General features: G+C 58.0%; 1 protein-coding gene and 2 long non-coding RNA genes across 11 annotated transcripts in view; 1 reads left to right on the top strand and 2 right to left on the bottom strand.

Moving 5' to 3' along the window:
* Positions 1-19,139, bottom strand: part of SYT7 (synaptotagmin 7) — a 61,937-nt gene extending 42,798 nt beyond the window's left edge. For all 8 annotated transcript variants that reach the window (XM_027045655.2, XM_053203078.1, XM_027045659.2 and 5 more), the window contains exon 1: positions 18,236-19,139. In XM_027045655.2, the coding sequence (XP_026901456.1) occupies positions 18,236-18,266 (31 nt within the window). In that variant the 5' untranslated portion in view covers positions 18,267-19,139. The remainder of the gene's footprint in view (positions 1-18,235) is intronic.
* On the top strand, positions 965-11,650 carry LOC113595506 (uncharacterized). 2 transcript variants are annotated; one of them, XR_008290300.1, is made up of 3 exons: positions 965-1,021; positions 10,045-10,272; positions 11,406-11,650. It is a non-coding gene; the product is annotated as an uncharacterized LOC113595506 (long non-coding RNA). The 2 variants fall into 2 exon arrangements; XR_003416034.2 differs by having other exon boundaries at positions 11,080-11,650.
* A 2,129-nt stretch (positions 19,140-21,268) lies between the features above and the next one.
* LOC128311662 (uncharacterized) lies at positions 21,269-25,362 on the bottom strand. The gene is made up of 2 exons (XR_008290176.1): positions 25,038-25,362; positions 21,269-21,488 (listed from the first exon to the last, which is right to left on the bottom strand). It is a non-coding gene; the product is annotated as an uncharacterized LOC128311662 (long non-coding RNA).
* Between the last annotated feature and the right edge of the window lie 1,363 nt (positions 25,363-26,725).

Here is a 26,725-nt window from a genome sequence, read left to right as displayed (position 1 = left end):
CCCTGCCCATTATTCGTCTACTCAAATTCTTTCTGTCCTTTTGTTTTTAAAAAATTTTTTTTAATGTTTATTTTTGAGAGAGAGAGAGAGAGACAGAGCGTGAGGAGGGAGGGGCAGACAGAGGGAGAGACACAGAATCTGAAGCAGGCTCCAGGCTCCGAGCTGTCAGCACAGAGCCCGACACGGGGCTCCAGTTCATGGACCATGAGATCGTGACCTGAGCTGAAGTCGGAGGCTTCACTGACCGAGCCATCCCGCCCCCCCCCCCCTCCCCGCGTCTGTCCTGAGGCAGAGCAGCAGGACAGGGAATAGACCTGGAGGCAGATGACCTGGATTCAAGTCACACCTTTGCCCCTGGTGACCCCAGGTAAAGCCCATTTTGGGACCTCAGAGGTTCACCTTCAAGCGATGAGAACAGCCCCTGCCTTCTCATGCTGGGGTCCTGTCGACATAAAATAACAGCTCACGTGAACTGGGCATGCACCTTTTGTGGCAGACGGGAAGCTTACACATGCCATCCCACGTCATCTCCACAACCTAGTACCACTGTTGGCCCCATGTCACAGAGGAAGAAACAGGTATGGAGAACTAAGGCAATGTGAGCCTGCCCTTTACCGCAGCTGCAGAGACTGCCCTCTGAGCGCAAGGGTGTGACAGCCTCCCACAAGGGGCTACGGCGTGACCTAGCCACACCTAACTTTTCTGCTTCCTTCCAGAAGGCTAACCTCTTTCACTCTTGAGGCTTTGTGGCACGAGCTCTTTGCTCTGCCTAGAATACCTTCCTTCCATCTTCTACCATTAATATCCCTAGACCAAGATGGTCTTCGTTCCCTCCCACATGCCTTTCTGCCTCCCCTGTAACTATGACAATTCATCATTGTGGGTTAATAATTAGCACTTGGTCTCCACCCCACCCCCACCCCCAACTGGGAACACCTGGAGGGCTGAGACCCCCCCACCCCCACCCCCACCCCCACCACTCATCTCTGTAGCCCAAGGTTTGGTACCTGGGAGAGGCTGGGTAAGTAAGTGACAAACAGATGCATGAAGTTATTCAAGGCCCCAGGTAAGCCAGCCTCTTCCAGGAAGCCCTTCCTTATGGCCAGGGATTCACAGCAGTCTCGTCATTTTCCAAGCTTGAATTAACTGATCTTCTGTCCAATGCTCTTTCCTTGGGGGTTGGAGCCAATGGGGTAAGATCGTGTCTCCCCATTGCTTGGGGTCTCCCACAGCCCTCAGCCCAGGATATGACACAGGGAAGCTGCTGGACATGCTGAAATCTGTGCACACAGACTCTTTCCCCCACACTTGCTTGCTCTTGCATTCTCGGCTGGTGACACGCACACTCTCCATATCCAGGCCTTCCAGCATTGTCCCCACACCCTCCCAACCTAGACTGCTTCCCTCTTTGGGGATCCCCAGATCCCAGGCCCTTGCTCTCCTGACCAAATACCTTTCATCACAGCACTGATGTGTGCTCCACACTGAATCATGCTTACAGTCTTTAGGACCCCTCTGGAGGTAAATACTCTCATGCTCGCCTCACAAAGAGAGAAACTGAGGCTCAGAAGGGTTAAATACTTGCGCAAGGGCACAGAGCAGCAGAGAGGTAAAGCCAGGGATGCACCTAGAGTCTGTAAACCTCAAACCCTACAGCTCGTTCTCTCTCTTGTTCCACCCGAGGGGAGCTGAGCCTTGAACCTAGTCACTCTGAGGACAGAGCCAAGAGAAGAAAGAAACTGAGTGAACACAAAATAAAAAAGCGGTCAGGGAGAGGAATTTCCCCCCAGAGTTTTACCAAAGAGAGCCCTGCCTGAGTTACTCCTCCTGGTGCTTCAGAGACTCACTTCACACACACCCTTCCCGGGGACCCTTTTTCCCTCCATTGGCCCAGCCCGCAGCCTTAGTAAAGCACCCTCATTAGAGAGAGGTTCAGTCCCCCTAAACGTCCCCAAACAGTCTGGGGGGGGTGGGCCCCTGGGGTTAGACACAGATGGGCAGGAAACAGAGAAGGGTGGGGCAGCCCAGGACGTGCCTGGCCGGGTCTCTGATACTGCCTAGGGCACAACCGCTATTCCCGAGATAAAGCCGAGTGATGTTGGGGGTGGTTGGGGCTACATCTGCCAGCGCCTTCCTATCCTAATCCTGCCTCCTCCCACCTGATTCTGCACTACTTCCGACACATCATGCCCCGGCGCCTCCCTCCTATCCTTTGGTGGTTGCGTGATGACGTTAGAGGTGGAAAGCAGTGAAAACTGGAGTCACAGGTTTTCAAAGGAAGCACCCTTCCACGTGCCTACTGAGCAGATAGAGATGGGGGAAGGCGGGGGGGGGGGCATTTACAAGTGCAGAGCCTGCCATCCCTAGGGACATTTGGGCACAGGAAGGGGGGACATTTTCAGTACCTTTCCCACCTTCCTTTCCTCCTCCCGACCCAACACACAGACACACAGACAGACAGACAGACACACACACACACACACACACACACACAGACACACACACAAAGTCAGAAGAAGGCAGAGTTGGGCAGAAAGCAACAGAAAACCAGTGAGCAAAATTCTGAACCTTAAACTGCCAGGCTCCGGGCTGCCTGTCATGCCAAATTTTCTGCCCTCTCTCTACTCTAAAGCTCCCCCTCCAGGCTACCCACCTTGGGAAAAAGAAAACAAGATGGGTAGGTAGAAGGAAGAAAGAAAAAGGAGGAGATAGAGAGTCTGGCATTCATTTCCCAGGAAAGCTGGTCCTCCACCCTACCCCCATGCCCTCCGGACAGTCTCCCTGAGTGTCCTTCAGAAATCCAAGGAGATGCCCACAACCCTCAGGCTTCACCTGGGGCCAGAGCAAGGCTGGTGAAAGAGGAGGCCCAAGGGGAATTGTTTTGGAAAGTTACAAGTAGCTGAAAATAGGGGCTTAGCACGAGCAAGCCTCCTCAACCTTGACTGTAATAAAAACAGATAATGCGTGAGTGAGCTAGGGAGAGAGCACTGGCAGGGGCCGCAGAGGCCGGCTGGATGCAGATGGTTTAGAATTCAGAGGAGATGCCAAGTGAGTAAACAGCGAATGAAGGATTGTCCGGATGGGCCAGGAGCCATTCCAGCAAGAAATTGGATGGGGACATGTCAGGATCCACAAGCACTTTGACTCCTCATCAAGGGAGCAGGGCCTGGTGAGCTACAAAGGCCTCATCCATGCATTCTCTATGCCTTCTCTACCTTGGTTCTCTCTTCCAGCAGAGAACATGGCTTTGGTAATAATGTCTCCCATTTCTTCAGTGCAGAAGAGTTTACAAAGTGCTCCAGAGTTTACCTAGGGGGTCACATCTCTTGCCATATTTAGTGGTGATGGGGTATCCTCTGCCTGGTGACCCCTCCCCTCAGTCACCCCCACCTCCCACAATTCCTGGCTTACGGAAGCCTGGTGTATCTGGCTTCAGTCTTCAGCCTCAAAAGATGGGGAGGGGGAGAAAGACCATCTGCAGACTCCAGAGAGCTGCTGAGTCTGGAAGTCATCAGGGTCAAAGCCATTCAGGATGAACATGACCAGGTGCCAGCTCTGAGTTAGCCTAGAATCAGTCACCCTCCCCACCCACCCTGATCCCAAAGCTGAAGAGCCACCTGGGCAGCCGTGAAAATGATCATGTTCATCATCAGTGTAGCAAGAGCCCAACAAAGGAGGAGCTCAGGTGGAGGGCTTCTCCACCAGGAGTGTGGAACAGGGGCAGGATCAGGGACGTGTGATGATTAAGTGCAGGCCCTGACCACTAGTTACTCCTATGAATAATGCATTGTTGTGCCTTGGCCTAAGTCAGCATCTTATTGTTATTAATAATACACGGCTGCAAAGAAGCTGAGGTTGGAATGGTGCGCTCTATTTTATTTGAGGATCTCAGAGCACTTAAGAGTTCCTCTTGCTGATGACTCAACTCCAGCTCCCCAAGTCTCAGCCTTCCTTACAGGCCAGGGCACCTGTCCTGCCCCGACACCCTTCCACCTGATGCTGGGAGCCATGAAAAACCTCAGGGGCTAGGAATCTTACATCCTGGGATTCAGATTCTTGATTGGGGTTTTGGTGGGGGAAAGGGCACACTTAATAGTTGCCAGCTCAAGGGTTCTTAAGGATAGAACCGAATGTGAAGCTGCTCCCGGGGATGTTTAGGAAGGAGGGAGAGATCTAGTGGAAATCCAGGTGGGGAGAAATGGTTGGAGAGAGACCATTGGGGCTCTGAATCCAGTTCTGCCACCCACTGTGTCGCTGTGGGTGTGTGGCCTTAGGCAACTAACTCAACTCTCTGGTCCTAAGTCTCCTCGTTAGAACATAGGGTGACTGAGATTCCCTCTGGGAGGTGCCATTCTGCCATATTCTGGGCTATCATTTGCACCACAAATATTAGGAAGGAGCCACTGAGTGCGCCGCCCTGGGATCTGTCCACGGTGCTGAAGCAGGGGCGGGTCGCAGCACTCCTGTCCTTGGTGCTGAAACCCGTTTCTGTCCTTTGACAGCTCCCTCCTCCAGGCTGCCCTTTGCATTGCCCCTAACGAGCAGGATCCAAAGAACCGGAGCTGTTTCCAGGACTGCAGCATAGTGATTCCACTTTCCTCTGCCAATCGCTCCCCGATCAGCCATGAGCTGAAGCCACGGAAGCGACCAGGCGACTTCAAGAGCTCCCTTTCCCCAGTGAGGTCCTCAGATACTGAGGACCCAGTTAGCAGTCCGACTCATGACCAAAAAAAAAAAAAAAAAAAAAAAAAAAGCCTCCCCGGTAAGGTAAATGCCATATCCCATTCCCTCAAGTGGGGGCCCGCCGAACTGCCTCCTGGCGGCTGGTGCGGGTACTGCGCTTAGAGCAGAAACAGAATGTCCCCCGCGGTGGCACTGGGCGGGTGAAGGAGTGGCAGACAGTCCCCGTCGCCGTCCCCTCAGCCATTCCGGGAAAATATGGCGCTCTGTGCTTGCAGCGCTGCCTAATAACCTGCACGTTCCAGACAGTCCGACCGCGTTTAGGCGGCGTTGGGGCACCATACTGCCTGGTTCATAGCAAAGACTCAACCCAGTGGTCAACCCGGACCACGCTAAACTTCCTGCTCCCTCTTCCCAGAAGGGTGGGGTAGATCAGTTTAAACAAACACTTTTCCTCCCTGCAGTAGAGCCAAACCTACCAAAAGGAACACAAAAGGGTTGTGATAGGCCTCCCTGAGGGCAAAGGCTCCCTACCTCACACCCACCCAGATGAGAAACTTGCCTAAAGCCCTTCTCTAGGAGAAAGTGGTAGTCAGGGAAGAAGGCCACAGCTTCACCCCACTCCTGTTCCCTACGCCACAGGTTGGGCCTCTTTGATAAGCAGATCTGCTTGGTGTTTCTAGGGACTGCTTTATTTTAGCCCCACTGGGTGTAGAAATTCGCCCTCTTTCCAAAAACAAACAGCAAGACAAAGAAAACCACCTTAAGACAATACCCCAAATCACAGCTTCTCTGGGTCCAGGTAGGGAGTAAAGGTAACAGTCTTCAATTACAGTAGATACAGATAATATAATTTATTGAGAACTTACTATAGGCCAAGAACTGCTAAGAGCTCTGCAGACTTCATCTCCTTTAAAACTACAACCCCTCCCCGGGAGGAAGCATGATGATCAGCATTCTACAGATGAGGAAAGTGGGGTCCAGAGAGGTGAGGTGACCACTCAGGGTGGTGCAGCTGGCGTGTGTTGAGACTGCCATAGAAAACCCCATTGTCTGCCCTTAATCTTTCAGTTCCGCAGGATCCACCTCGCCATCCTTCCATGTTCTGGAAGCCTCACTGCTCCACCCCTCCACATCCTCACACCTCCTATGAGGGCAGACTGGAGGAACACAGTAACACCTCACACTCCCACAGCACTTTACAGCCCGCGAAGTGCTTTCATAGCCATTGTCCAAATCAACCCTCACGATACCAAGGCATTTTTCTGATTTTACAGGACAGAAAACTAAGGCACAAAGAAATAAGTGACTTGCCCTCAGTCACACAAGGAGTAGTGGAACCAAACTCAGATGACAATGGTGGTACTCCCAGCCCAGGGCTCTCTCCCTATTTCTGCAAGGCTGGGGTCCTGGGGGCAAGCCAGGGAAGGGATCCAGGGGCTTCCCGAGACCCTGACCTCGGCTGCTTCTCTCCTCCTGGTCCCCAGGGGCCATCAGTTGGCTCTGCTTTACATTGGAATCTCAGAGTCTCATTCTAAATGAAATTTTTTTCTCCAGGCAATTACTTCCTACTAATTAGGAGGCAAGGCTGCCAGTCCCTGGGCCCTGGGCTGACCCCCTTTCTGAACTCACAGGGGCGGGGGGTTATTGAGGTACTGAATAGCAGCACCAGCCACAGAAACTGCCTGGCTCAGCCCCATCAGCCCCATCATCTGAAGGAGGCTGGGAAACTTTGGAGGGCAGGGGAGATGGTGGAGGAGTACGGAGCACCAAGGAACTGGAAGAATGGAGGCAGAGGTGGGGACACTGGGGAAGGAGGGACTGTGAAGTGGGAGAGAGCCAGGGGACAAGAAATGAAGGGGCCTAGACATGCCCCTGCAGAGTAAGAGAGAGACCTAGGCTCAGGAGCAGCAGTGGCAGCCAGGAAGATCGAGAGAAACAAGGACATTTCTTCCATGTTGTAGGAAGGAAAAAGGAGGAATCTCAGGAAACTGAGAGACAGAGGAGGGGGGAGAGATCTCCCCTCTGCAGAGGGAGAGGAAGGAAGGAGGCACCCTGGAAAATGGTCAACATTACTAAGTTGGAGGAGGAAAGAGAGAAGGAGATACTGGGAGACTCCAGGAAGGAGAAGGAGAGAGGAAGGACAGGGAGGAAGGAGGAATTGCTGAAGGAAAGCCGGGGGGAGACAGGGAGGAGAGCGGGGGAGGACGGCTGGAGTGGCAGCTCCCAGGGCCCCAAGAAGGGCTCTCTCTAGTCATCGTCCTTGAGCCTCCCCAATGTCAGTGCCCAGCCAGTCGGGCCCACATGCCCTCCTACGCAGCCACAGGTGCGGGCTGGCATGATGGCAGGCCACCAGTCGGCTCAGGCCCCAGATGCTCCGCTCACTCAGGGAAGCCAGCCGACCTCTCTTCCTGTCAACCTGCCACCCCCTCCAGTGAGCTGAGCCAGGGACTCTCCTGGGTCACACAGCAACATGACCAGGAGGATCTGGGACTATGGGGTCCAGCCTTTCTAATTTACAGAAGGAAAAAGCCAGGACCCGAGAGGAAATGGTGCTTATCCAAGTTCATATACCAAGTGGGTGATGAGGCCAGATGTAGAGGGCTCAGGAGCTAAGTCCCAGTGGTGGGTCCTGTTCCTTTCTGGGCAAAACCAGTAACAGGAGGCAGAGACGGGTCTTGGCTGCTTGCAAACTGCCCCTGAGCAGTCTAAGCCCTGTGAAGTATGGAAGGGAGTAAGGGTAGTCAGAGGCTGAGAGAGAAGCAATTTTCCACCATGTTTTAGGAGTTTATTTATTTTGAGAGACAGTGAGCGAGTGAGCAAGCGAACACAAGAGGGGCGGGGGCAGAGAGGGAAAGAGAGAATCCCAAGCAGGCTCTGTGCTGTCAGCATGAAGCCCGAACCGGGCTTAAACCATGAGATTATGACCTGGGCCGAAATCAAGAGTCAGCCACTTAACTGACGGAGCCAGCCGGGCGTCCCAGGAAGTCACCATCTATGGAGCACTGGGTGGGAGCATTCTGCATGGGTTATAATTGCAGCTAACATTACTGAGCATTTATTAGGCACAATGTTCCAGTCACTTAAAGCATTGCATGCAGGATCTCATTTTCTTCCCACAATAACCCCATAAAGTATGTATTACTGTTATTCCATTATAGGGAAGAAACTGAGACTCGGGAAGGCTGAGTAATTGGCCAAGTCCACAGGCTAATCAGAGGCATGTTTCTAAATCAGGCGTCTAACCACTGCCCTGAGGACCCATCCACCCTGGCATTATCTGAAGATGCTCAGATCCCCAAGTTCCCATGATCCAGCCCCGCCCTGGCAGAATCTAGGCCCCAGATGCCAATGTGGTTACAGTTCTGTGTTGTAGGGACTTCTTGTGGTCCAAAGCGGGGGCGGTCTCATGAAGTTAAATTTGAACAAGCCCCGTCCTAAGGCACTGGAGTCTGGGTTCTAACTCTGGCTCTGCCACTCACTTACTGTGTGACTTTGGGCAGGTCACTTGCCCTCTCTGGACTTGGCGCTCCCACCTGTGTCACTGAAGGGGAGAACCCGATAATAAGAGCTAGTATGTGCATGGTGCTGACTCGGTGACAGGCACAGTTCCAGCCAGTTTATATACATCAACTCACCATATCCTCCCAACAGCCCTCTGAAGTAGGTGCTGTTACCACCTCCACTCTACAGACGGAGAAATGAAGCACTGAAAGGTTAAGTGACTTGCCCGAGGTCACACAGCCAACCAGTACATGGCAGAACTGGGATTTGAACCCCATTACTTACAATTTCTTTTAATTAATTAACGTATGCATTATCCATAACCTCCAACCCCCCAACGTGGGGCTTGAACTCACGACCCCAAGATCAAGAGCTGCGTGCTCTATCGAGCCACACAGGCACCCCATGAACCCCATTATTTCCCTGATGAGCCTCCCAGCTCCTGCCTAGGGCCCCAGAGAGGCCTTCCCATGTTCCTGTGCCCGGGCATACATGCCATCATGTTTCCACACGGGAAGCACACACACCCTCATGTGTCTGCCGGATGCAACACGTGTTTGCTGATGCTTCTCCACCTGCACCTGGGCTTTCACCCAGTTTCTGTCTGGACTCGCTACATCCGCCCGGTCATACGTGTCCATGAGCTTTTTGGGACCTAGATCAGGCCAGCTCCAGTGGGCCCCCACGCATGCACACACACGTGCCCCCCTTTCCAGGCACTGGCTGCCTCGTGGCAGTGGGGGAGGGGGGGCCTGTGCCAGGCTTTCGCACACAGCCACGTGGCAGTGACGCGGGCCGCCACACCCCTTCTCCTCTGCCCCCCTCCAGTGCCTGGGTGGCTCGCACATCACACTGCACGCCTGCCAGCACCCCCATCCACGCTGCCCTCCTCACGCCTCTCCCCTAACAGAAGCAGGCACCTTCTCCAGGAAGGAAGCAGGCACAGGCCCAGCCTGGCTCCCACGGCCTAAAGATGCCAGCCAACTCAGGGGTGGAGAGGGAGAAAGAGCCATCGACCAGAGGCTCTGAAGGGCCTGGGTGCCACGGTTCCTGTCTGAGACTAAGCCCTCCCTTGGGTCTGAGGGCCGGAGCTCTCAAGACCCAGAAATGGGGTCAGGTGGGGGATGTAGGGCATCCGTGCCCATCACGTCTGACTAGGGCTCTCGAGCCATGAGGGCTGCTCTGGCCAAGTTAGCATTGTTGCACCCCCCCCCCCAGCACCCCAGCCTGGTCCCTGCTCTCTCCTCCCCCTGCCCAAGCATCTCGGAGTTCTGGGTATTTTTAGGCCTCAGCTGACAGGCTGTGAAATCGCTTCCTTCGCACCTCCCCAACCAGGCGGGGGCTGGAGAGGGAGGAATGGGGCCGGGGGGGGGGGGGGCCACACACAGTCGATTCATCAGGCTCCTCCAGGGCTGGCAGGTGCCAAGCAGCGAGTGAGGGGTTCCTCCCTTTCTCCTCAGAGCCTCCCCTTGACTGAGAGGAACCTTCCACTGAGCCTGCCGAGAGGGAGAGGAGACAGGGTGGGAAGGGAGCTGCGCCCCACCCCAGGGACCTGAGAACAAAGGCTTTAGGGGATGCCACAAGCACTTAAGGAGGCACTGGGGACCCCTCTGTGTCCCAACACCAGTTCCCAGCACTCCCTTCCAAGTGATGGGCCGAGAGACGGGCTGGCTTGGATCCTAGTGGGATTAGGGGGGCACCGGGCAGTGCAGCCTGGTGGTCAAGACCCAGCCTTTGGAGTGAAGCTGACACCCCTGCTCTACTGAGTGACCTTGTGGGACACTTCAGGTCCCCGGTGGGTCCTCTCTGGGCCTCAGCGTCCTCATCTGGACACCAGTGGCAACGCTGTCTCCCTCGCAGGACTGCTGTGAAGAAGAAATGCAAGGCTGAACGTGGAGAACGAGGGGGTCTGTGGACCCGCCAGGCCCTGCTGGGAGATTCTGTCTCGCCACCTTCCCCGACCTGCAGCCCTGCCCAACCATTCCTCTGGGCTGCCTTCCTCGCCATGGCCCCTGAGGGATCATCCTGGCATCATGCTCTTCGGTGCCCACCTGACCCTCACCCCCAGGGAACAAGTCCCCAGCTAAGGTGGGTAGGCAGTGTAGACCATCCCCGCCTCCCTGCTTCCTGCTGTAGGGGGCACGTTACACATCTCGTGTGCACATGGACCCAAATACCAACACGCGTGTGCGACTCAGCGCCGGCTATGAGGGCGTTTGCCCTGGGACGAGGCCCCAGGGAAGTGGGAAGGCGTACCCAAGTCCTGCTGTGAATGGGCCCCTGTGCCAGGGGCCGTGGGCACGGAGAGGGAGGTGCCTGCCTAGTTGCCGTGGAGATAGGTTGGCTCTGGTGGGGCTCTGGAGCACAGGCCTGGCAGCGTGAGCTGTGCGGCTTTCCCAGGGCCTGGCCCAGAGGCCTGTGGTGTGGGGTACGGTTCACATCCAACCCCCAGGAGCATTTGCCGTGTCCCCTGGGCCCTGGACTGGCCCACCTTGGCTCTACGTCCCTCTCTGGAAAGCTTTTTCTGATGCCCCAGATCCCTAGGGAAGTCCCCTGGCAGTGCCCATCTGCACCTGTTGTCACCTGGTGTCCCCTTGACGGCCCATTACCTGCCACAAGCTTTCCAAGGGTAGGGCCGCAGGCCAGCTGAATGCTGCAGACCTCCTGGCGTGGTGCCTCAGACTCAGCCCCGTGCAGGGGAGAGACCCAGGAGGGGCCGGGCAAAGGTGGGAACAGATATGTTAACCTGCCACTCTGGCTCCATACACCTGCCTGGCTCCAGGCCTCCTACCCTCCACACTGCTGCAGAGTTAAAAGTTCTTTAATAGAGATCTGCTTGAAAGTCATCCATGGCTCTCCATTGCCCTAATTAAAAAAAAAAAAAAAAAAATCCAGTTTTCCTATTTCAGAATGCCAGGACCTTCACAATCTGGCCCAACCTACCTTTCCCAAGCCTCAACTCCGGCTAGTGTCCCCTAACAGCTTCCCTTCTGGCCACGTCCAAGCACTCAGTGCTGCTTCAACTGAACGCGACCCCACTTCCGGGCCACTGCATGTGCTGTCCCCCGCCACACCGAACGCCTCACCCCTACTGCTCACGTGGCAAGCTCTTAGCCTTTCTTCAAAACCCAAGGCCCCGGACTAAAGCTCATGCTCTTTGGGTCTGCTAGTGTTTGCTGGAACCCCAAGCCAACTTCTCACTGCAAGCTCCCCCTTTCCAGAGTCATCTGTGGATAGAAGAGCTAACACAGGTCATGTTCTTAGAACGGCACCTGGCCCGTAGTGATCACTCAACACATCTTTGCTGTTCTGAAGGTAGCTGACTGACACTGCTTCAGTGGAACCCCCGCCCCCCGACTCCTCCTCCACCAGGGCTGAAGCAGGCATGTCCTCCCTGGAGCTTCCGGAACCCCCATCCCAGACATCAATCACTTGGTGCAGGATAATGACAAGATAACAGCTGTCATTGGCTGAGTGTTTACTATGTGCTGAGCTCTCTGCGAAAGATGTTTCCCGCCTTACCTAGCCTCACCCTCCAACCCTCTGGGAAATAAGAATCATCATCATACCCATTTAACAGAGAAAGAAACTGAAGCCAGAATAGTGGAGTAACGGGCTCCAGGGACAGCACAGCAAGTGTCTCTGCCAGGATTCAGAGATAGCTGTTTGACCCCAGAGACCTCGCTTAAGCAAGCCACCCCCTGTTGCACGTGCACAGAGTGCCTAGCAAATACTAGGCGCTCCTGCTGTTATTATCGTGCTATTGTTATTATCAAGGGAGGGCGCAGGACGTGCTGGGTGACCTGAGAGGGGCTTCCTTACGCTGGACCCCCTATAAAGCATGAAACCCCATACCTGGAGAAAGAAAGTGAGGGCTCAGAGGGGCCCTTGGGCTGCCAGGGACGGGGGTCAGGATGGCGAGGAGGTGTGCACGACCTGGGAAACCCGAGGGGGTACTGGATTGAGCAAAGGCTCAAGGGGGCTGTCGGGGGCCCAGGCTGAACGAGGGGGAGAAGGCCTGCCGAGTGCTGGCTGAGCTGGCCACCGCTCTCTGGCCCCGCTGATACCACCCGTGGTAATGAGACGGATCCAATTTGTACCCAGAGCCCCGCCGGGAGCAGCTGCCGCGGCAGGGTTTGAAGTAATTTAATTGGACACATTAGCCACAGAGCTCTCTTCTCTGCTCCCCCCCATGCGGGGCCTCACGCAGGCACCCCTTGTGGTCTCCCATACCCCACACCACCCCATCCTGGCTGGGGGCAGGCTTCACACTTCATCAACCAGCACTGTGAGACCCCTACCTACTAGGGCTGACCCCCCCGCCCCCGCCCCCGCCCGGTGGCACACCTGCTCTCTCATTCCTGGGGCTCCTGAGGGTTCTGGAACCAGAGAGTTGGCTGGGCTCTCTGTAAGCCCCAAGGTCTCCCCTTTCTCTGATGCAAGTAGCAACTGTGGGAGCCCCTTGGGGCTGGGCCTCAGACCTCTCCCTCCTGTTTCCTCTGATGGATACAACAGGTCACCCCCTGTCCCCCCAAGCCTGCCCAAGAGCCGCCAGCTTCCTGCGGCTTCCAAGAAGGGCATCAAAGGAGCCAGGACCACTACCAAGATGGGGGTGGGGGCAGCCTCCTCTCAGGGCTCGGAAGGAGGGGCGCGTACACATGCAGGGAATCGGATGTAGTACACACAGGTGCGTGTGCGCGCACGTGCCCTTGGCCAGACCCGCATGCCGTCGTGAAAATGCTCGTATCTGTACCCACCAAAGCTCCAACACCCCACACCGATGCACGTCGCACAGCCAGGTGAGGCCCTCCCTGCTCCCAGGAGTTGGAAGCCTCAGAGCCAGCAGGTGGAAGGGTGTGGCAGGGGGCAGGCGGGGCCCCTGGAGGGCACAGGCCCTGCTTGCCCGGGTATATATAGGGCCAAGGGAGGCGCCCTCCCCAGCGCTCTCCGTCACAACTCCCCGTGCACCTCAAGGCACCTAACTACAAATACACTCATTAGCTGCTGTTTACAGCCCGCCCGGCACTCAGACGAGCGAGCGCAGCTATTAGCCAGTCCAGCTGGCACCGGCACCCGCACGTAGGTACACACGGCACAGTGCTTTCCCCCGCCGGCCCCGCCCTCGCTTTCCACCCGCGCTGTGGCCCCACACGTTCAATGACAAGAATACATCAATTCCCCAAACATCCCGGCTCCTGATCCAAGCGCCCCGCCCAGCCCCACAGGGGACGCACCCCTGCCTAGGGGGCCCTCCGGGTGGGAGCTGTTACAGAGCCCCCCAGAGCAGGCCCGACGACCGCCAGCCCACCTCCCAAACCAACGGGGTCCAGGATTCCAGGCGCACGCTCTGGGCACCATCCAGCCCCTTCCACAGGTCCCAAGCTGTCTGCCAACTCCGTTCCAACCCTTGGGGAATGCTGCTGGGTGAGACCAAAGCCATGCCCTCCAGACATGAGTTGGACGGGGGCCCAGCAAGGCTGCCCCCCCTACTGCCTGGACGGTCAGGCACCTCCGTGTCCGTGGAACTGGCACCACCGGCTGGGGTTCCCTTGCAAGGCAGGCGGGCACCCGGGCCGGACCTGGCACGGGCTGGCTCCGGCACCTGGCCAGACCAGTGACCGCCACGACAGAGAGAGCTGACCTCACCGGCCTCATGTGCCACCTGCTGGGTACTGCCCACGGAGCAGAGCTGCCCACACCCACCTGGGATGCACTGGTGCCTCTGAGGAGACTGTCCCAAAGACTCCCTTCCAGCCAAGAGTCCCTGGCTCAGGACTGGGCCTCCTGCCCCCCCACGAGGCCCCCCTCACTGCTCCTCTCCCTGCTCACTCCCCTGGGGGAAGCAGTTATTGAAAACGGTCCATCAGATTCAATAAGGATTCAAAGTCCCTCAGAGAATAGAGAGTGGGCGGGCAGTGGGGGTGGGAGAAAATGAGGGGTGCCACAGGGAAGGAACCGCCCACTCCTCCCCTGCCTTTCCCTCAAGGCCTCCTGCTGGGCTGGGCTGGAGGGGGTGCGGAGGGGGACAGCCCTTCCCTGGTCCTCTATATTGCCTTCAGTGTGCCTTGGGCCCAAGCTCGGGGTCAGCAAGGGGCAGGGCCCAGGTTCCTAGGGCCTGACACCCACCTGTTCCCCTGCCTTCCAGCTGTCCCTCACCTGTCACCTGCTGGCCTGCGTGTTCCCACCCCAATCCAGCCTGCTGTAGCCTCTCTTCCCCAACCGGGAGGGGCTTTGCAGCTATCTCCCTCCCCACCAGCCCCCAGTTCTTGAGTACCCAGCCCCATTGGTCAAGCTATTCCCACAGGGTCAGCAGACAGCATGACCCAAGGCCCAGGAGGGTCCTGTCTCCATAGTAACACACAGTTTGGGGGCACTAGGCCCACAGAAGCCATCCCACCCACCCAGGGTTTCAGATCTGCCCAGCCCCAGGCCCCCACTCCCGGCCATGGCCTCTTGGGAGATCATTTGCTCTTTAGTCCTAGCCTGGGGCCCAAGCTTGACACACAAGCCAGGGCGGTCTGGGCCTGTGCAGACGGGGCCGGTGGTGGGCGGGGGGAGGTGTGGTGTGGAGGGGTGGAGGGGTAGATAGGGGTGGGGCTAGAGTTTGACAGCAAAATGGTCAGAGTCAGGCCTCATCGGACTTTCCCACACCCCAACCCTGGTCCCTAATCCTGGTGGCCCTTTCAGCTATAACCCTAACTCCTGCCCCATGAATCACCCAATGGCCTCTGCCCTTAACTTGTGCCCAGTGGGTGGAGGGTTGGCCTGGACAATCTCACAGATCCTTCTACCTTGAGAGAGGATACCCACCATGCCAAGGCCCACTGCCCCATGCATTGTGTCCCCTACACTCCCTAAGAATGACCTTTGTGGCAGAGTTGCTGTGGAGGCCAGGGCCTACTAACAGGTGGGCCAGACAAGACTTGGAGTACTGCTACCCCCAGGGACAAGCTCGAAGGGCAGGCAGCCTCAGGATCGGACTTCTCTCCCAGCCCTGCTGCACTGGCCCAGACTTTCCCTCTCTGGCCTTGTGCGCTCACTCACTGCAAGGTCACCTCTCCCTCCCTTCCTCCCTCCCTGAAGCCGCCTGGCCTGCCCACTGCAACGCTGACCCCTGCAGGCCTGCTGAGGCCCTGCCCGGCCTGGGGCCTGGGTCCAAGGGACACAGGGAGGCCAGACCAGGCCAGCTTCGGGATGAACACAGGATGATGGTTGAGGGCAGGGAGAGGGCCGCATGCCTTGGGGAGGGCACAGAGAGGGGACAGAGAGGAGGTTGCAGGCACGGCTGGGGGAGGGTGGACAGAGTTTGGAGCAGAAGCCCATGGGATGTGTGGGAAGGGGGCTGGTCTTCGCTCTTCACTGGGCTCTGGCTTTTTCCCACAGTCCCTTGCTTCTGCAGAGACAGATCCCAGAAGTGCCTGGGGCCCTAGGCCCAAGTAGGTAGGGAACTCCCAGGAAGGGTCTCAGTGGCAGGGTGAATCCTGTGGAGACCAGAGTGAGCTGGCTAAGGGAGGGGGTACCTCGGGGACACTCTGGAACCAGCCTGGGAAGTGGGAGAACATAGGAGACTGAAAATGGTAAAAAGGTTGGGCCACAGGTGTTCCTGGGAGTGGGAAGAGAGGATGGACAGACAAGGTACTGGGCCCTGGGGCACCAGAAGGAGGGGCCTGAGTCACACAGGAATTAATTTGCATATCTCACTCCCACCAGGTGCCAGCCAAAGGGGAGGTGGGGGACAGAAATGGGGGACCCAGAGCCCTCCCTGGGGGAGCAGAGTCTGGAGGGGCCTGAGGGAAGCTGGGGGTAGAGGGGAGATGTAGTCTGGCAGGAGGTGTAGGGATTCTAGGAGGTGGGCAGGGATGCCAGGGGGTACAAAGGCTAGACTGATGACTCGGGCCCCTCAGAGAGCCCCAGGGGACCAGGATCATAGGCAGACTCTGCCCTCTCCAGCCCATTTCTGGCCCCATCAGACCAGCAGCCACACCAGAGAGATGTGAACCTCAACCCAGCCTGTTTCCCAGTCAGTGCTATCCCCGCCCCTGGCACTGGAGGGTCCTGAACCTGCATTTGGTCACCACAGGTCTCCACCCCCGGGGGGAGGCCTGTTTGAGGAGGGGGAAGAGGGAGAGGCCTGGGGGCTGCCAGCGTGCCAGGGGCAGCGCTGGGTTCCAGGTCCTTCGCCCAGAAGATGCCAAGCACGTCAAGTTGGCCTCCATGGAGGGGATAGAGGTACTTGGGGAGTGGTGATATCATGGTGCCCAGGCGTGGGTGGAAAGAGGGAAGAGGGAGAGGGGATGAGGGCACAGACCCAGGCCATTGGGTTCCTCCCAGGAAAGGGGAGGCCACCAGCATGGCAGAGTGAGGGGGAAGGGAGTGTCCTCACTGTACCCCCCCCCCCTTCCATTCTCATACCCTAGAGCTGGCCTCTGAACTAAGCTACTGGTTCCTTCGAGGGTGATCCAGGCAAGAGAATGCTTCTGCCCTTGGTCCAAGTGCTGGAAGCTGGCAGCCTCTTTGGGGAAGATGCCAGGGTCGGTGACCTGGGTTCCGACAGATGAAGGGAAGGGTCTCCAAAGGCCATGTCCCTTCAGCCATCACCTCGAGGACACTCATAGATGGGCATGAGGTTCCAGAGAGGGAGACTGAGTCTCTCTCACCCTTACACCCAAGTGCTGAGTGAGTGCAATGCCTGGCACCCAGTAGGTCCTGCTCAGAGGACTCACTGGGCTGCAGTGATCTGATGGTGGTGAGAGCCCGAGTCCTCAGGAGGCAGGGACAGGCTGAGGCTGCCCCTAGAGGGAGAACAAATGTGGGGCTGGGACAAGAGTGGACAAAGCTAGTGTCCACCGGGCTGCCTTCAAAAGCCTTGGGGCTCTGGGCCCCTTCTGTGAAGGGCCTTAGAGCTGTCCCTTCCCCCAGGACCCCCAACTCTGGGAGGTCAGCACAGTAAGCCTGGAGGCTCCTCATTTGGGAGCAAGTCCTCGGCTCGGGTGTCTGGCTTTTAGCATCACAGAGAAACGCAGAAGCAGAGACCCCCCCCCCCCCCGCCCCGGCCGCCACCGCCTCCCGCTGCCAGAGCTGGCAGACTGGTAGGGTGCTGGGTCTGGGGTGGGGCACCCCAGGTGGGCGCTGAGACAGCCTGGGCAGGAGCTGCAGGGGACCTGCCTACAGGTGGGCACCGTGTGAGGAGGCGTCAGGAGCCAAGGAGGAAACGGCAGAGCAATTTCCCCAGGAAGGAGAAAAGATTCCTCGGCTTGGCTTTGAGGATGCCAAGCAGACGTGGGCTCCCGGGCCACTCCCCGGGCTCCCTCGGGAGAAAGGCAAAGGAGCCGGCCTCTCTCCCTCCCTCCCCCGACAGGACCGGAGTGAGTTTGGGGTTCTTTGCTTACCACCCCCCCAAGCCCTGGAGCACATTCCCCTGGCACCCCCAATCTCACCAATCTCTGCTCTCTTTCCCTTCAGGTACTCCTATCTCCTTCCTCCACGCTCCTGCGGTTCCCCACCCTCCCTCTCCGAAGCCCCCCTCCCCTGCTGCTGCACCAGATTCCCACTTGCCCCCTGGCACCCTCTCAATTCACAGTTGGCACCGCCGATGTCAGTCTGCTCCTCGGTGCCACAACCTTGGCCCAAAGCTGCCTGGGATCCTCCTCCCGGGGTCCCCCAGCCCCGGCACCCGGGGGGCACTGGTGCTGGGGACCCCGGGGTGCCTCTTGAGGGTACTGCCCGGTTCCCGCGGGGGCAGTGGCTCCTCGCTCCGCCACACACGTTGTCCTTGGGCTGCTGGGGGGTGAGGGGGGGGGGGAGGTCCTTGTGGGGACACTGCGAAGCCGGCGCCGGGCATCAAGCCTGGCAGCGCCCGGACTGCGGGGGCCGGGGTCCGAGCCGCTGCAGCTCAAGCCCGCGCCCCCGGGGCTGGGATGACCCCGTGGAGGGGGGTGGGGGGGAGGGAGTCTGTGCGGCTCCCGGGCCGGGGCTCCGAGACGGCGCCCGGCGCTGCCGCCGTCCTGCCTGCCGGTGCGGGGCGCCCCAGCCCGCGCGGGGCCGCGCTTACCTGGGCTGGCCGCCTCCGGGTCCCGGTACATGGTCCCCTCGTCGCCGGCTCCCTCCGGGCTCCTCAGAGCCTCCCGCGGCCGCGCGCTGCTCCGCCGCCGCTGCAGGGCATGAGGCCGGGCGACCCCCGGGGGCGGGTCCGAGGGCGGGGGCCTCGCGGGCTGCACCGAGCCGCGGAGCCGGGGAGCGGGGGCCGCCCGCCAGCCCTCCCGCCCGCCCGCCGAGCACGCTGCCGCCGCCGCCGCCGAGCCGAGCCTCCTCCCTCCGGCCTGCGCGCCGCGTGTGCGCGCCGGAGCGTGTGTGAGTGTGTACGAGGCCGTGTGTATGTGTGTGTGTGAGCGCGTGTGTGAGCGCGCCCCGGGCACCGCCGGCGCCGCCCGCCCGCTGCCGAGCGCCGCTGCCACCGCCACCGCTGCCGCCTGCGCCCGCTGCTGCCCGCTGCCGGCCGCGCCGCCGCACTGCAGCCCGCGCCCGCCGCCGCCCGGAGCCGCCCCGAGGGCACCAAGGCCGCCCCGCGCGCCCCGCCCGCGGCCCCCGCGGGGAGGGCGCGGAGCCCTCGGGTGGGTCCTGCGAGCTTGCGGGACCCGCCGCACTGGCGCGACCAGCCCGGCCGGCGCGCCCCCGAAGGCAGCGGCTTCGAATCCGCCAGGGCGGGGTAGCCGGCCGCCTCCTCCGAGGTGCCCTTTGACTCCGTTCCAAAAGGCGTGGAAACCCACTCCGGGTTTTCCGCTTGGTGGCGTCTCGAGGGCGTCAGCTCGGGACTCGACACCGCGGCGGGCCCGGGAAGCCGGGCTGGTGTGCGCGAAAACCAGGAGTGGATTTTCTTTTCTTTTTTTTTTTTTTTTTTGCCAGCGCTGAGCCTGGGTCCGCCACGCTGGCCATCCCCTGAATTTGAACACAGTTGGGGCAGGAAGGACCAGAATCGCCACCCCCACTGGCAGACTGGACCTAGTGACCCTCTTCACTCAACCTAGCCGCAAAAAAGGAAGAAAACAGACATTTCAGCCGTCCATCCATCCCTCTCCTGTGCTGCTCCTTCACTTGGCCCCCTTTCCCTTTCCTGGATCCCAGCACTTCAAGGCAAGAAAGAATTCCCTCCTTCCAACCCTGGGGGCTGTCTTGGCTCTCTCAGCTCCTCTGTCAGTTCAGCCCAGTGGGAATCAGGTGAACCCTAGAATGGCAAGTGTTTGATTCCGGGGCAGAGAGGAGAAGGGGCCCTTCTCCCCCAAAGTTTCAAAGCCTGGAACTGAACTATGGGTGTTTCAGGTACAGAGACCTCCCTGCACACTCATACACACCTAATCAACCACACCACCGCCTCCCCCCTACACACACATGCACAGGCACACAAACACAGGAGATACAGACATTGAAGCATTGCACAGTAAGGGGCCCGCCCCTACCCTAAACTGAAGGGGTTAGGCAGGAGGGCAAACCATCCCCCCTTCCCCCTGGCCCAGCTGCAGCATCCTGCCCTCCTTTCCACTGTGAATGAAATTCAAAGGTGAGCTAAAATCAAGATTCCTCATCCCACCCGGACAAATGCACTTAACTGACTTTATACTGCACAGCTCACAACTAGCCACACCTCCACCTTCCCAGAGCACAAGTAGGCAGCCAGCACCCACAGGGCCAAACCTGTCTCAGTCTCCCCCAGTACTCCAGTACTCTCTCTCCCGCACACACACACACACACACACACACACACACCCCATACCCTTGAACTTGTATGGAGCCTATTATACATACATGCACTCACCTCCACCCACAGCTTTTCCGTTGAGAAACAGATAAGGAAATTCCCCCAAGCAAACCTCCATGAAGAGTGTTCCGGTGGAGAACAGATTTCCTTGGATTGAATGTTCTAATTAAAAATGGAAGGGGAAAAAAAAAAGGCATCCAAAGATCTTAGCCCATAATTAGTCCCTGGCCAGAAATCTCAGCCCTCGCCCCCTGCTCAAGGGCCATTATGTTTCATATACCCTGCAGCCGTCCTTACCCACATGCAGCCAAGAATCCGGTATATATCCACATACTCCTTTTTGGCAAATCCCAGAAAGCCAAGCCAACAGGCTGGGACTCCGGGGTCTCCAGTCTTGATTTGTTCCTGCTCCCCCACCCCCCTCCCACAGGTGCCCCTCTCAGCGCTCTAGCTGGTAAAGACCAAATAGCCCACTTCTTCCCACCCCTACCTCATGTCGTCAACGGGCACCACATAGCAAGGTTCCTGCCCAGGAATCTGCCCACCTATCGACCTGAGAGTCCAGATGGCGACAGCAGAATTCATCACTGCAACTCAACAGATCTTTGTAAGCATTTAGAATCATGGAGCTTTTCAGAGTTGGCGGGGACGGAACCTCTGAGAGGCCACCACTCGGGCGACAGATGGTGGAGACAAAGTCTCTATAGGGGGAAAGAACTGGCCAGGCAGCCAAGGGCCCAGAGCTAGCAGCCCAGGGAGCTGGCAGGAAAACCGAGAGGAGACCCTTGGTGCTGGCTCCAGCCTTTTGCCAACCACTATGAGATTCACCAGCAGGCCTAGTGCTTGCTCCCATCTGAGAGCTTACAGTCTGTCCCTTTCAAACATAAAAATCCCAATCTCATTCGCTCCCAGGAGGTATTAGATAGCCACTGTTCCAGAACGTCAGAGATGGACAGTCCCTCAGACATACTGGATAAATCTCATGAGATACGGCGGTGGAAACTGAGGCTCTGGGACATTGGGAATCTCAGCGGGGTTGTATTTCCTGCCTGCATCACTGACACAGGGAAAGCTCTGAAGACGCCCTTTCTCTGGGCCTCATTCGCTCTGTCTAGGGCATGCAGAATCATGGGGGAAGAGAAAGAATACAGACTTATGTGGCCCTGCTATTCATAGCTGTGTGGCTGGAGGCAGACTACCTGTCGCCACTCACTGGTCCTCAGTTTCCTCATCCATACAGCGGAGAGAAAAATACCACCTATACCCTTCAGTTGTCACAAAGATGAAATGGTACCTGGAAGGCACTTAAAATGATACTCGGAACATAGAAACTTATTCTTGGTAGATATTGAACACACTCCTCAGTGCCATGTTTTGCCTGTCAAGGAAGTTCCTCCAGATGTCTGACCTCGAACCGTTCTGCTGCATTTGAGGGCTGCTCTCTCCTGCTGGAGCGTGAATCAGAGCCAAGCCAACTGTGAGTCCCTGTTTCCTGAGCACTCACAGAGGACTGGGCACAGGCAGGAAATGAAGTGTGCGGCGTGAGCGGGCCCTGTGAGAAAAGAGATCAGAGGGTGGGAATCAGCCCTCTTCTGCCCTCAGGTCAGGTCCCTCAAAGGTGAGGGCCCAGGCCTCTGGTTTTCTGCCTCTCCCCTACCCCTTCCCCCCAGTAGAGGGGGGTCCAGAGACAGCCTCTCATTCTGTGACGCTGTGCTGTGCGGCTTCTTTGTCCCCAGGTTCCGTGACGTGGCAGGAAATGCTTGCAGCCCCTGGTTCCCCCAAGGAATGCCACACTGAGTACAGTGGGCCCCTCAGGCCTATTTCCGATCTGGTGTGGTCATTAGGGCCCAGATGTCCCGGGTCGACCTTGGCTTCAGCTTCCGGAGCAGCACGAGCCGGGAGGGACGTTCTGTCCCTCAGGAGCAGAGACCAGGCCTGCACCCTCCTCAACAGGGCCCCTGAGGCCGCCTGGCTCTGTTGCTAGGCCGCGGCTGGAGGCAGGGCGCCTGGGTTCCCCTCAGGTCCCTCTACCTGACATGGTCTCCACTGCCGCTGTCTCCCCACAGCTCCTGTCCCCCCTACCCTACCCCCTGCGCCACGGGCTGAATTATTAATAAAAATGCTGAGGAAGCTGTTTGTACAGCTCCCATGACAAAACAAACACACCTCTCTCCTTACCACCAGCCGTGTGGCGAGAGGCTCGGGCTGGGCATTTGCTTGATTCAGGACGGACGGGCTGAGACAGAGCCAGAGGGCAGCTTTGAAGGGCAGCAAGCAGAGCCCGCTGATGTGAGAGAGCAGCAGCGAGGACGAGCTCTTTGGCCCTGTCCCTGCTGCATCTCCCCCTCCCTCCTCCGCCGAGGGCAAGAGTCTGGAGAAGGCAGAAGCGCGAAATGCACAGACATCACCTTCCCCAGGAAGGACCTGGCCACAGAGTCCTAGAAGGCAGCCCTGGCCATTTCTACAGCCACCTCGTCCCAATGGAGACTGAATCGATGCTCGCTGAGCAGTCGCCTCTTGTCCCCAGACCCGGGGAACCACGGAATCTCGGACGCTTGGCCAAGGCTGCGTCCCACGTGTCACGCTTCTGCCGGCCTCTGCTATGGAGGCATCCACCATCCAGGGAAGCATCCCAGACTTCAACTCTGGACTTGCCTCTGCCACCACCTGGGTGTTTGGCTTTGGCCAGTGACTCGACCACTCTGGGCCTCAATTTTCTCATCCATAAAACAGGGCTATAAATGCACCACATGGGTATGGAGAATATACTGGGGGGATAGGAAGGCAAGGGGCTGGGTGTCTTTCTTGGCTCCCTTGCAGCAAGGCACCTGGCACCTCCCAGGCACCGAGGACTCTGCCCTAAGCTGACCTTCCATAGCCCTGAGTACCCATTTCATATCCTAGGGTCATGTTGCCAGAAACCCCTTCTGTGCTCCCAACCCCACCCACATCCTTTCTCCCAGAAACCTCCTCCCCATCTGGATTCTGTCCCTAAGTCTCTCTCTCTCCATTGTCACCCTGCCACCCCCCCACCCCCACCCCCATGTGCTTGGCTCAGCCCCTCAAACTCCAAAAGATGAAAGCTGGTGCCCCTTCTCCTTGCCAGCTGCTGCGTGGGATAGTCCCAGGCTCAGTCAGAATCTTGGCCTTGGGCCTCTGTTTTGAGATACCCCCCACCTCTCTTGGTCTGGGGCAACGCTGGGCCCTTGATATAGACTGAGAGCCATGAGAGCCAGTGAGATGCCCTTATCAGGATGCATTGTAGAAGCACCTTGGCTTGCCAATTTCAAGCTGAGTGCCCTGGGGTAAGCCACTCAATCCTTCTGAGCCCCAGTTTACCGGTCTGTACTACAAGCAGTTTGGGTTTTCGTCTTGATTTCACCTTCGACTCCTTTGGGAATCTCCTGAACTCCAGGGACCTCTCCTCCCTAGACAAATGCATATTCAAATATAGACACATTTTGCCCCCGTAATTGGGCGGGAGGGGGTCCTACAGGTTTCAGACTCAAATCTCTGGCTCAGAGGCCTACAAGGTTGCTTCCAATTCCAACAGTGTGCCCAGGCCTCTGCCCTGCTCCTCTCCCCACAGTGATTCTTGGGTCACGGTGGGGGTGGGCTGGTGGTCTATCCCCACCATTTCTCCCTCATGTCTCATTGGCCCCCTCCCCCAGCACTTGCTGTGGCTGGAACCAGCTTGCCAGAGGCTCAGACCGGCCTTTCAGTACCTCTTGGAGGCTATCGAACAGGCTTCACCTACCTGCCTTTCAAGGTATTTAAAGGTTCTTTGACCAAATGCTTTTTGATCCTCCGCTGATGGGAACCAAGCAAGCGGAGGCTCTCACCAATGGCCCCCCTCCCTCCATATATTAGTGACTAAGAGCTCTTTTGATATTGCAGAAGCCTTCTGTGGTTTGTTCAAAGCCGTGGGCCTTGTGGCCACCTCCCCCGGAGACCCAAGCCGGTCAGCTCCAGCCGCCACCGCCCACCCCCAGCGGTGGCCTAGTTAATAGGGGCCTCCCAGCGCTAGACGGCTCCCGCCTGTAACTGTGAGACCCCAGACCTGAGCCCAGCTGGTAGAGGGGCCGTTTCAGTAAAGCCCCGCTCCTCCCAGGGGGCCCTTGCCCGGTTCAGGTAAGATAGGATCAGAGTTAGGGGTCTCCCAGACCCTGGGGAAACACGCCTCTTCTTCCCGCCCAACTTGGGCTGCACAGAAGGGCATGCGACCCACGGGATTGATTAACCTGTCTCCAGGGTGCAGTAAATGTGATCCCTTAGCCTGAAGCTGAGAAGGGGAAACTGAGGCTTTGAGAAGTCCCAGGTCCAGGCCTATAAGCCGGCACCCACCGAGAGCTTCGCCGGCTCCGCAAGCCCCCTTTCACAGCCAGCCTCACTCTGTCCCCCGCGCTCCCGCTCCTGCAGGGCCGGGCAGAAGGCCCTGACGTGGGCCCCAGCTGCAGCCTCCGTGCGGGGCGGGGACGAGGCATTGGGTTCAGGGCCGCCACTGCCCCACGACGGGCGCCCCCAGCGCGGCGGCGGCGGTTCTCGCCAACTTGGACGCACCCACCCATAGCGCCTGGAGTCTCCCGCGGGGCGGGGGCCGGGGCGGAGATGCGCGTGCGCGGAGGGGGCGCCGCGGAGCCCGCGTGAGCTGGTGAATTACCGAGTGCGGGAGAGGACGTGTCCGCCCCCGCCCCAGAGGAGGAGGCGCCGGTGCTCCCAGGTCGGGGGGGGGGGGGGGGGCATGACACGCCCCGAAGGAGCCCCAACACTGGACTGAGGCCCCAACCCGGCGCCCCAGCTGGAGTTGAAGACTGCAGTGGAGGTGGGGTCCTGTTTCTCAGCACCCAGAGAGCTGTGACCACCCCTGTTCCAGGATGCCTGGCTCTGCACTTGGGAGGATAACAGGAGAGAGCTGGGCGAGTTCAGGTCCCCTGGCTCCCTCCCTCTTAAAGGCTCCTTGGGCTGCTGGGCTTTTGGGGCCGGCCAGACCAAGCACCAAAATCCAATCCTGGCCTTGTCATCATTATAATAGCGGCAGCCACCATTTATTGAACTCTGAGGGCTTGACAGGCCCCAGTGCCAAGTGCATGATAAGCATTACCCCACTTGGTAGTCACAGCAATCCCATGACGAAGTCTGGTTGTGATCCCCTCCCAAAGGTGAAGAGGCTGAGAATCAGAGGGGGTATGGCCTGCCTGAGGTCACAAAACAGAGGGGTGGGGGCAGCTGGGAGTCCCACGCAGCTCTGACCAGTTCTGGAGTCTAAGCCTTCCACCACTAGGCTCACTTTCTTTCACCTCGGAGCTTTCTGGAGGCTGGGCAGGCCCCAGCTTCTGCCCTTCAGCCCAGTTTGGCCCAGCTCATGGGAGATAAGGGCGGGAGCAGAGGTGGGGCAGCACTGGAAAGGAGTGGGACCACCCCCCAATTCTCTGGCTGCTCCATTTCCTCCTGGATCCTCTCTCTTAGCACCCCCCCCCAGCCCAACTGTGCACGTCCCCCAAGGCTTTGTCCTCAGCTGTCATCTTCTTTCTCACCCCACACTCTCTCCTGTGTGAGCTCATCCACTCGAATCGCTGCGGCCTAACTCCCGGCTCTATGTCTGGGGCCCTGACCTCCCTCCCAGGCTGGCATCTGCCTTCCTGATGCATCCCCTCCCCTCCCCCCACGCCTTGCCCCATGGAGTAAATTCATTACCTGCCTTAGAGCAGCTCCTCCCTGGGACCACTCAATTCCAACCCAGTGACCTCCCTCCCTCATCATGCTGCTTGCTCCTGAGCTCTCCGCAGCCCAGCCCTCCCTCCCCCCTAAGGCCTTTGATGGCTCCCCTCAGCCTGTGGAGTCTCGTACAGGAAACTTTGCCTGAAGCAGCGTCCTCCCCAAAATGAGGACCCTGCCCTCCTTGTCCTGCCCTGCCTCCTCCTGATGCCCTGCTTCAATTAAAAACCATTCCTGAATTTCTGCCATGTGGTCCCACCCTTCAGAGCTTCATCTCAAAGGCCACTTCTTCCAAGGAGCTGTCCCTGATTCTCCCAGGTGAGTTTGAACTCTCCTTTTCTGCAGCCTCAGCACTACTTGGATGGAATTGTCCACTTTAGTCGTATTTGTATACCTCTCCAATCCTGCTCTCTGCCCACCTCTCTCACATAGGCAATGGCCTGGGAGTTCCTTTAAAGGTGAGGGTGGTCCATCACTATTCTCAACTTCATTTGTTTTTGAAAAACTGATCCATTTAGCGAACTGAGTAGCTACTACGTGCTAGGTACTGCATGTACAGGACCTCTCTGCTCTGGGCTCCTCCTCTGGGTGACTGGCATACAGTGGGACAAGGGCACTGATGGAGGGATGCTCAGGGCACATTCAGGGATAACTTTGCCCTGGGCAAGCATTTCCTCAGGCTCCTGAATGCCAGGCCCTGGCCCCGGGTACGATGGGGGAATGCAAGCAGGAGTAAGACCAAGCCCTGCCCTCCAGGATTGTAGATCCATAGAAACAATATGATATGTGTCCAAATATGGCTCTGACCAAAGTGCTATGAAATCATAGGAGACGGAATAATGACTTTGGCCCTGGGGAAATCTAGAAGTTTCTCGAATGCCTAGTACTTGCACCAAGTAGGAGCTTCTTAAATCTTTGCTGAATTTAACTGGGTGGGAGAAGGGGCTATAGCGGAGACTGAAGAAGACAAGGAAAGTTACAAGGAGGGAAGGGCAATGACAGAGCATTTTCATAACACTTGCAGAAAGTGGCCTTGCCGCCCACCCCAGAGGGATGTCTTGTGGATGAATGAGA

Source organism: Acinonyx jubatus, chromosome D1, assembly GCF_027475565.1.
Source record: "Acinonyx jubatus isolate Ajub_Pintada_27869175 chromosome D1, VMU_Ajub_asm_v1.0, whole genome shotgun sequence".
Classification (NCBI taxonomy): Eukaryota; Metazoa; Chordata; class Mammalia; order Carnivora; family Felidae; genus Acinonyx; species Acinonyx jubatus.
The sequence above is the reverse complement of the archived record's forward strand: the minus strand, read 5'-3'. Positions and strand labels throughout refer to the sequence as shown.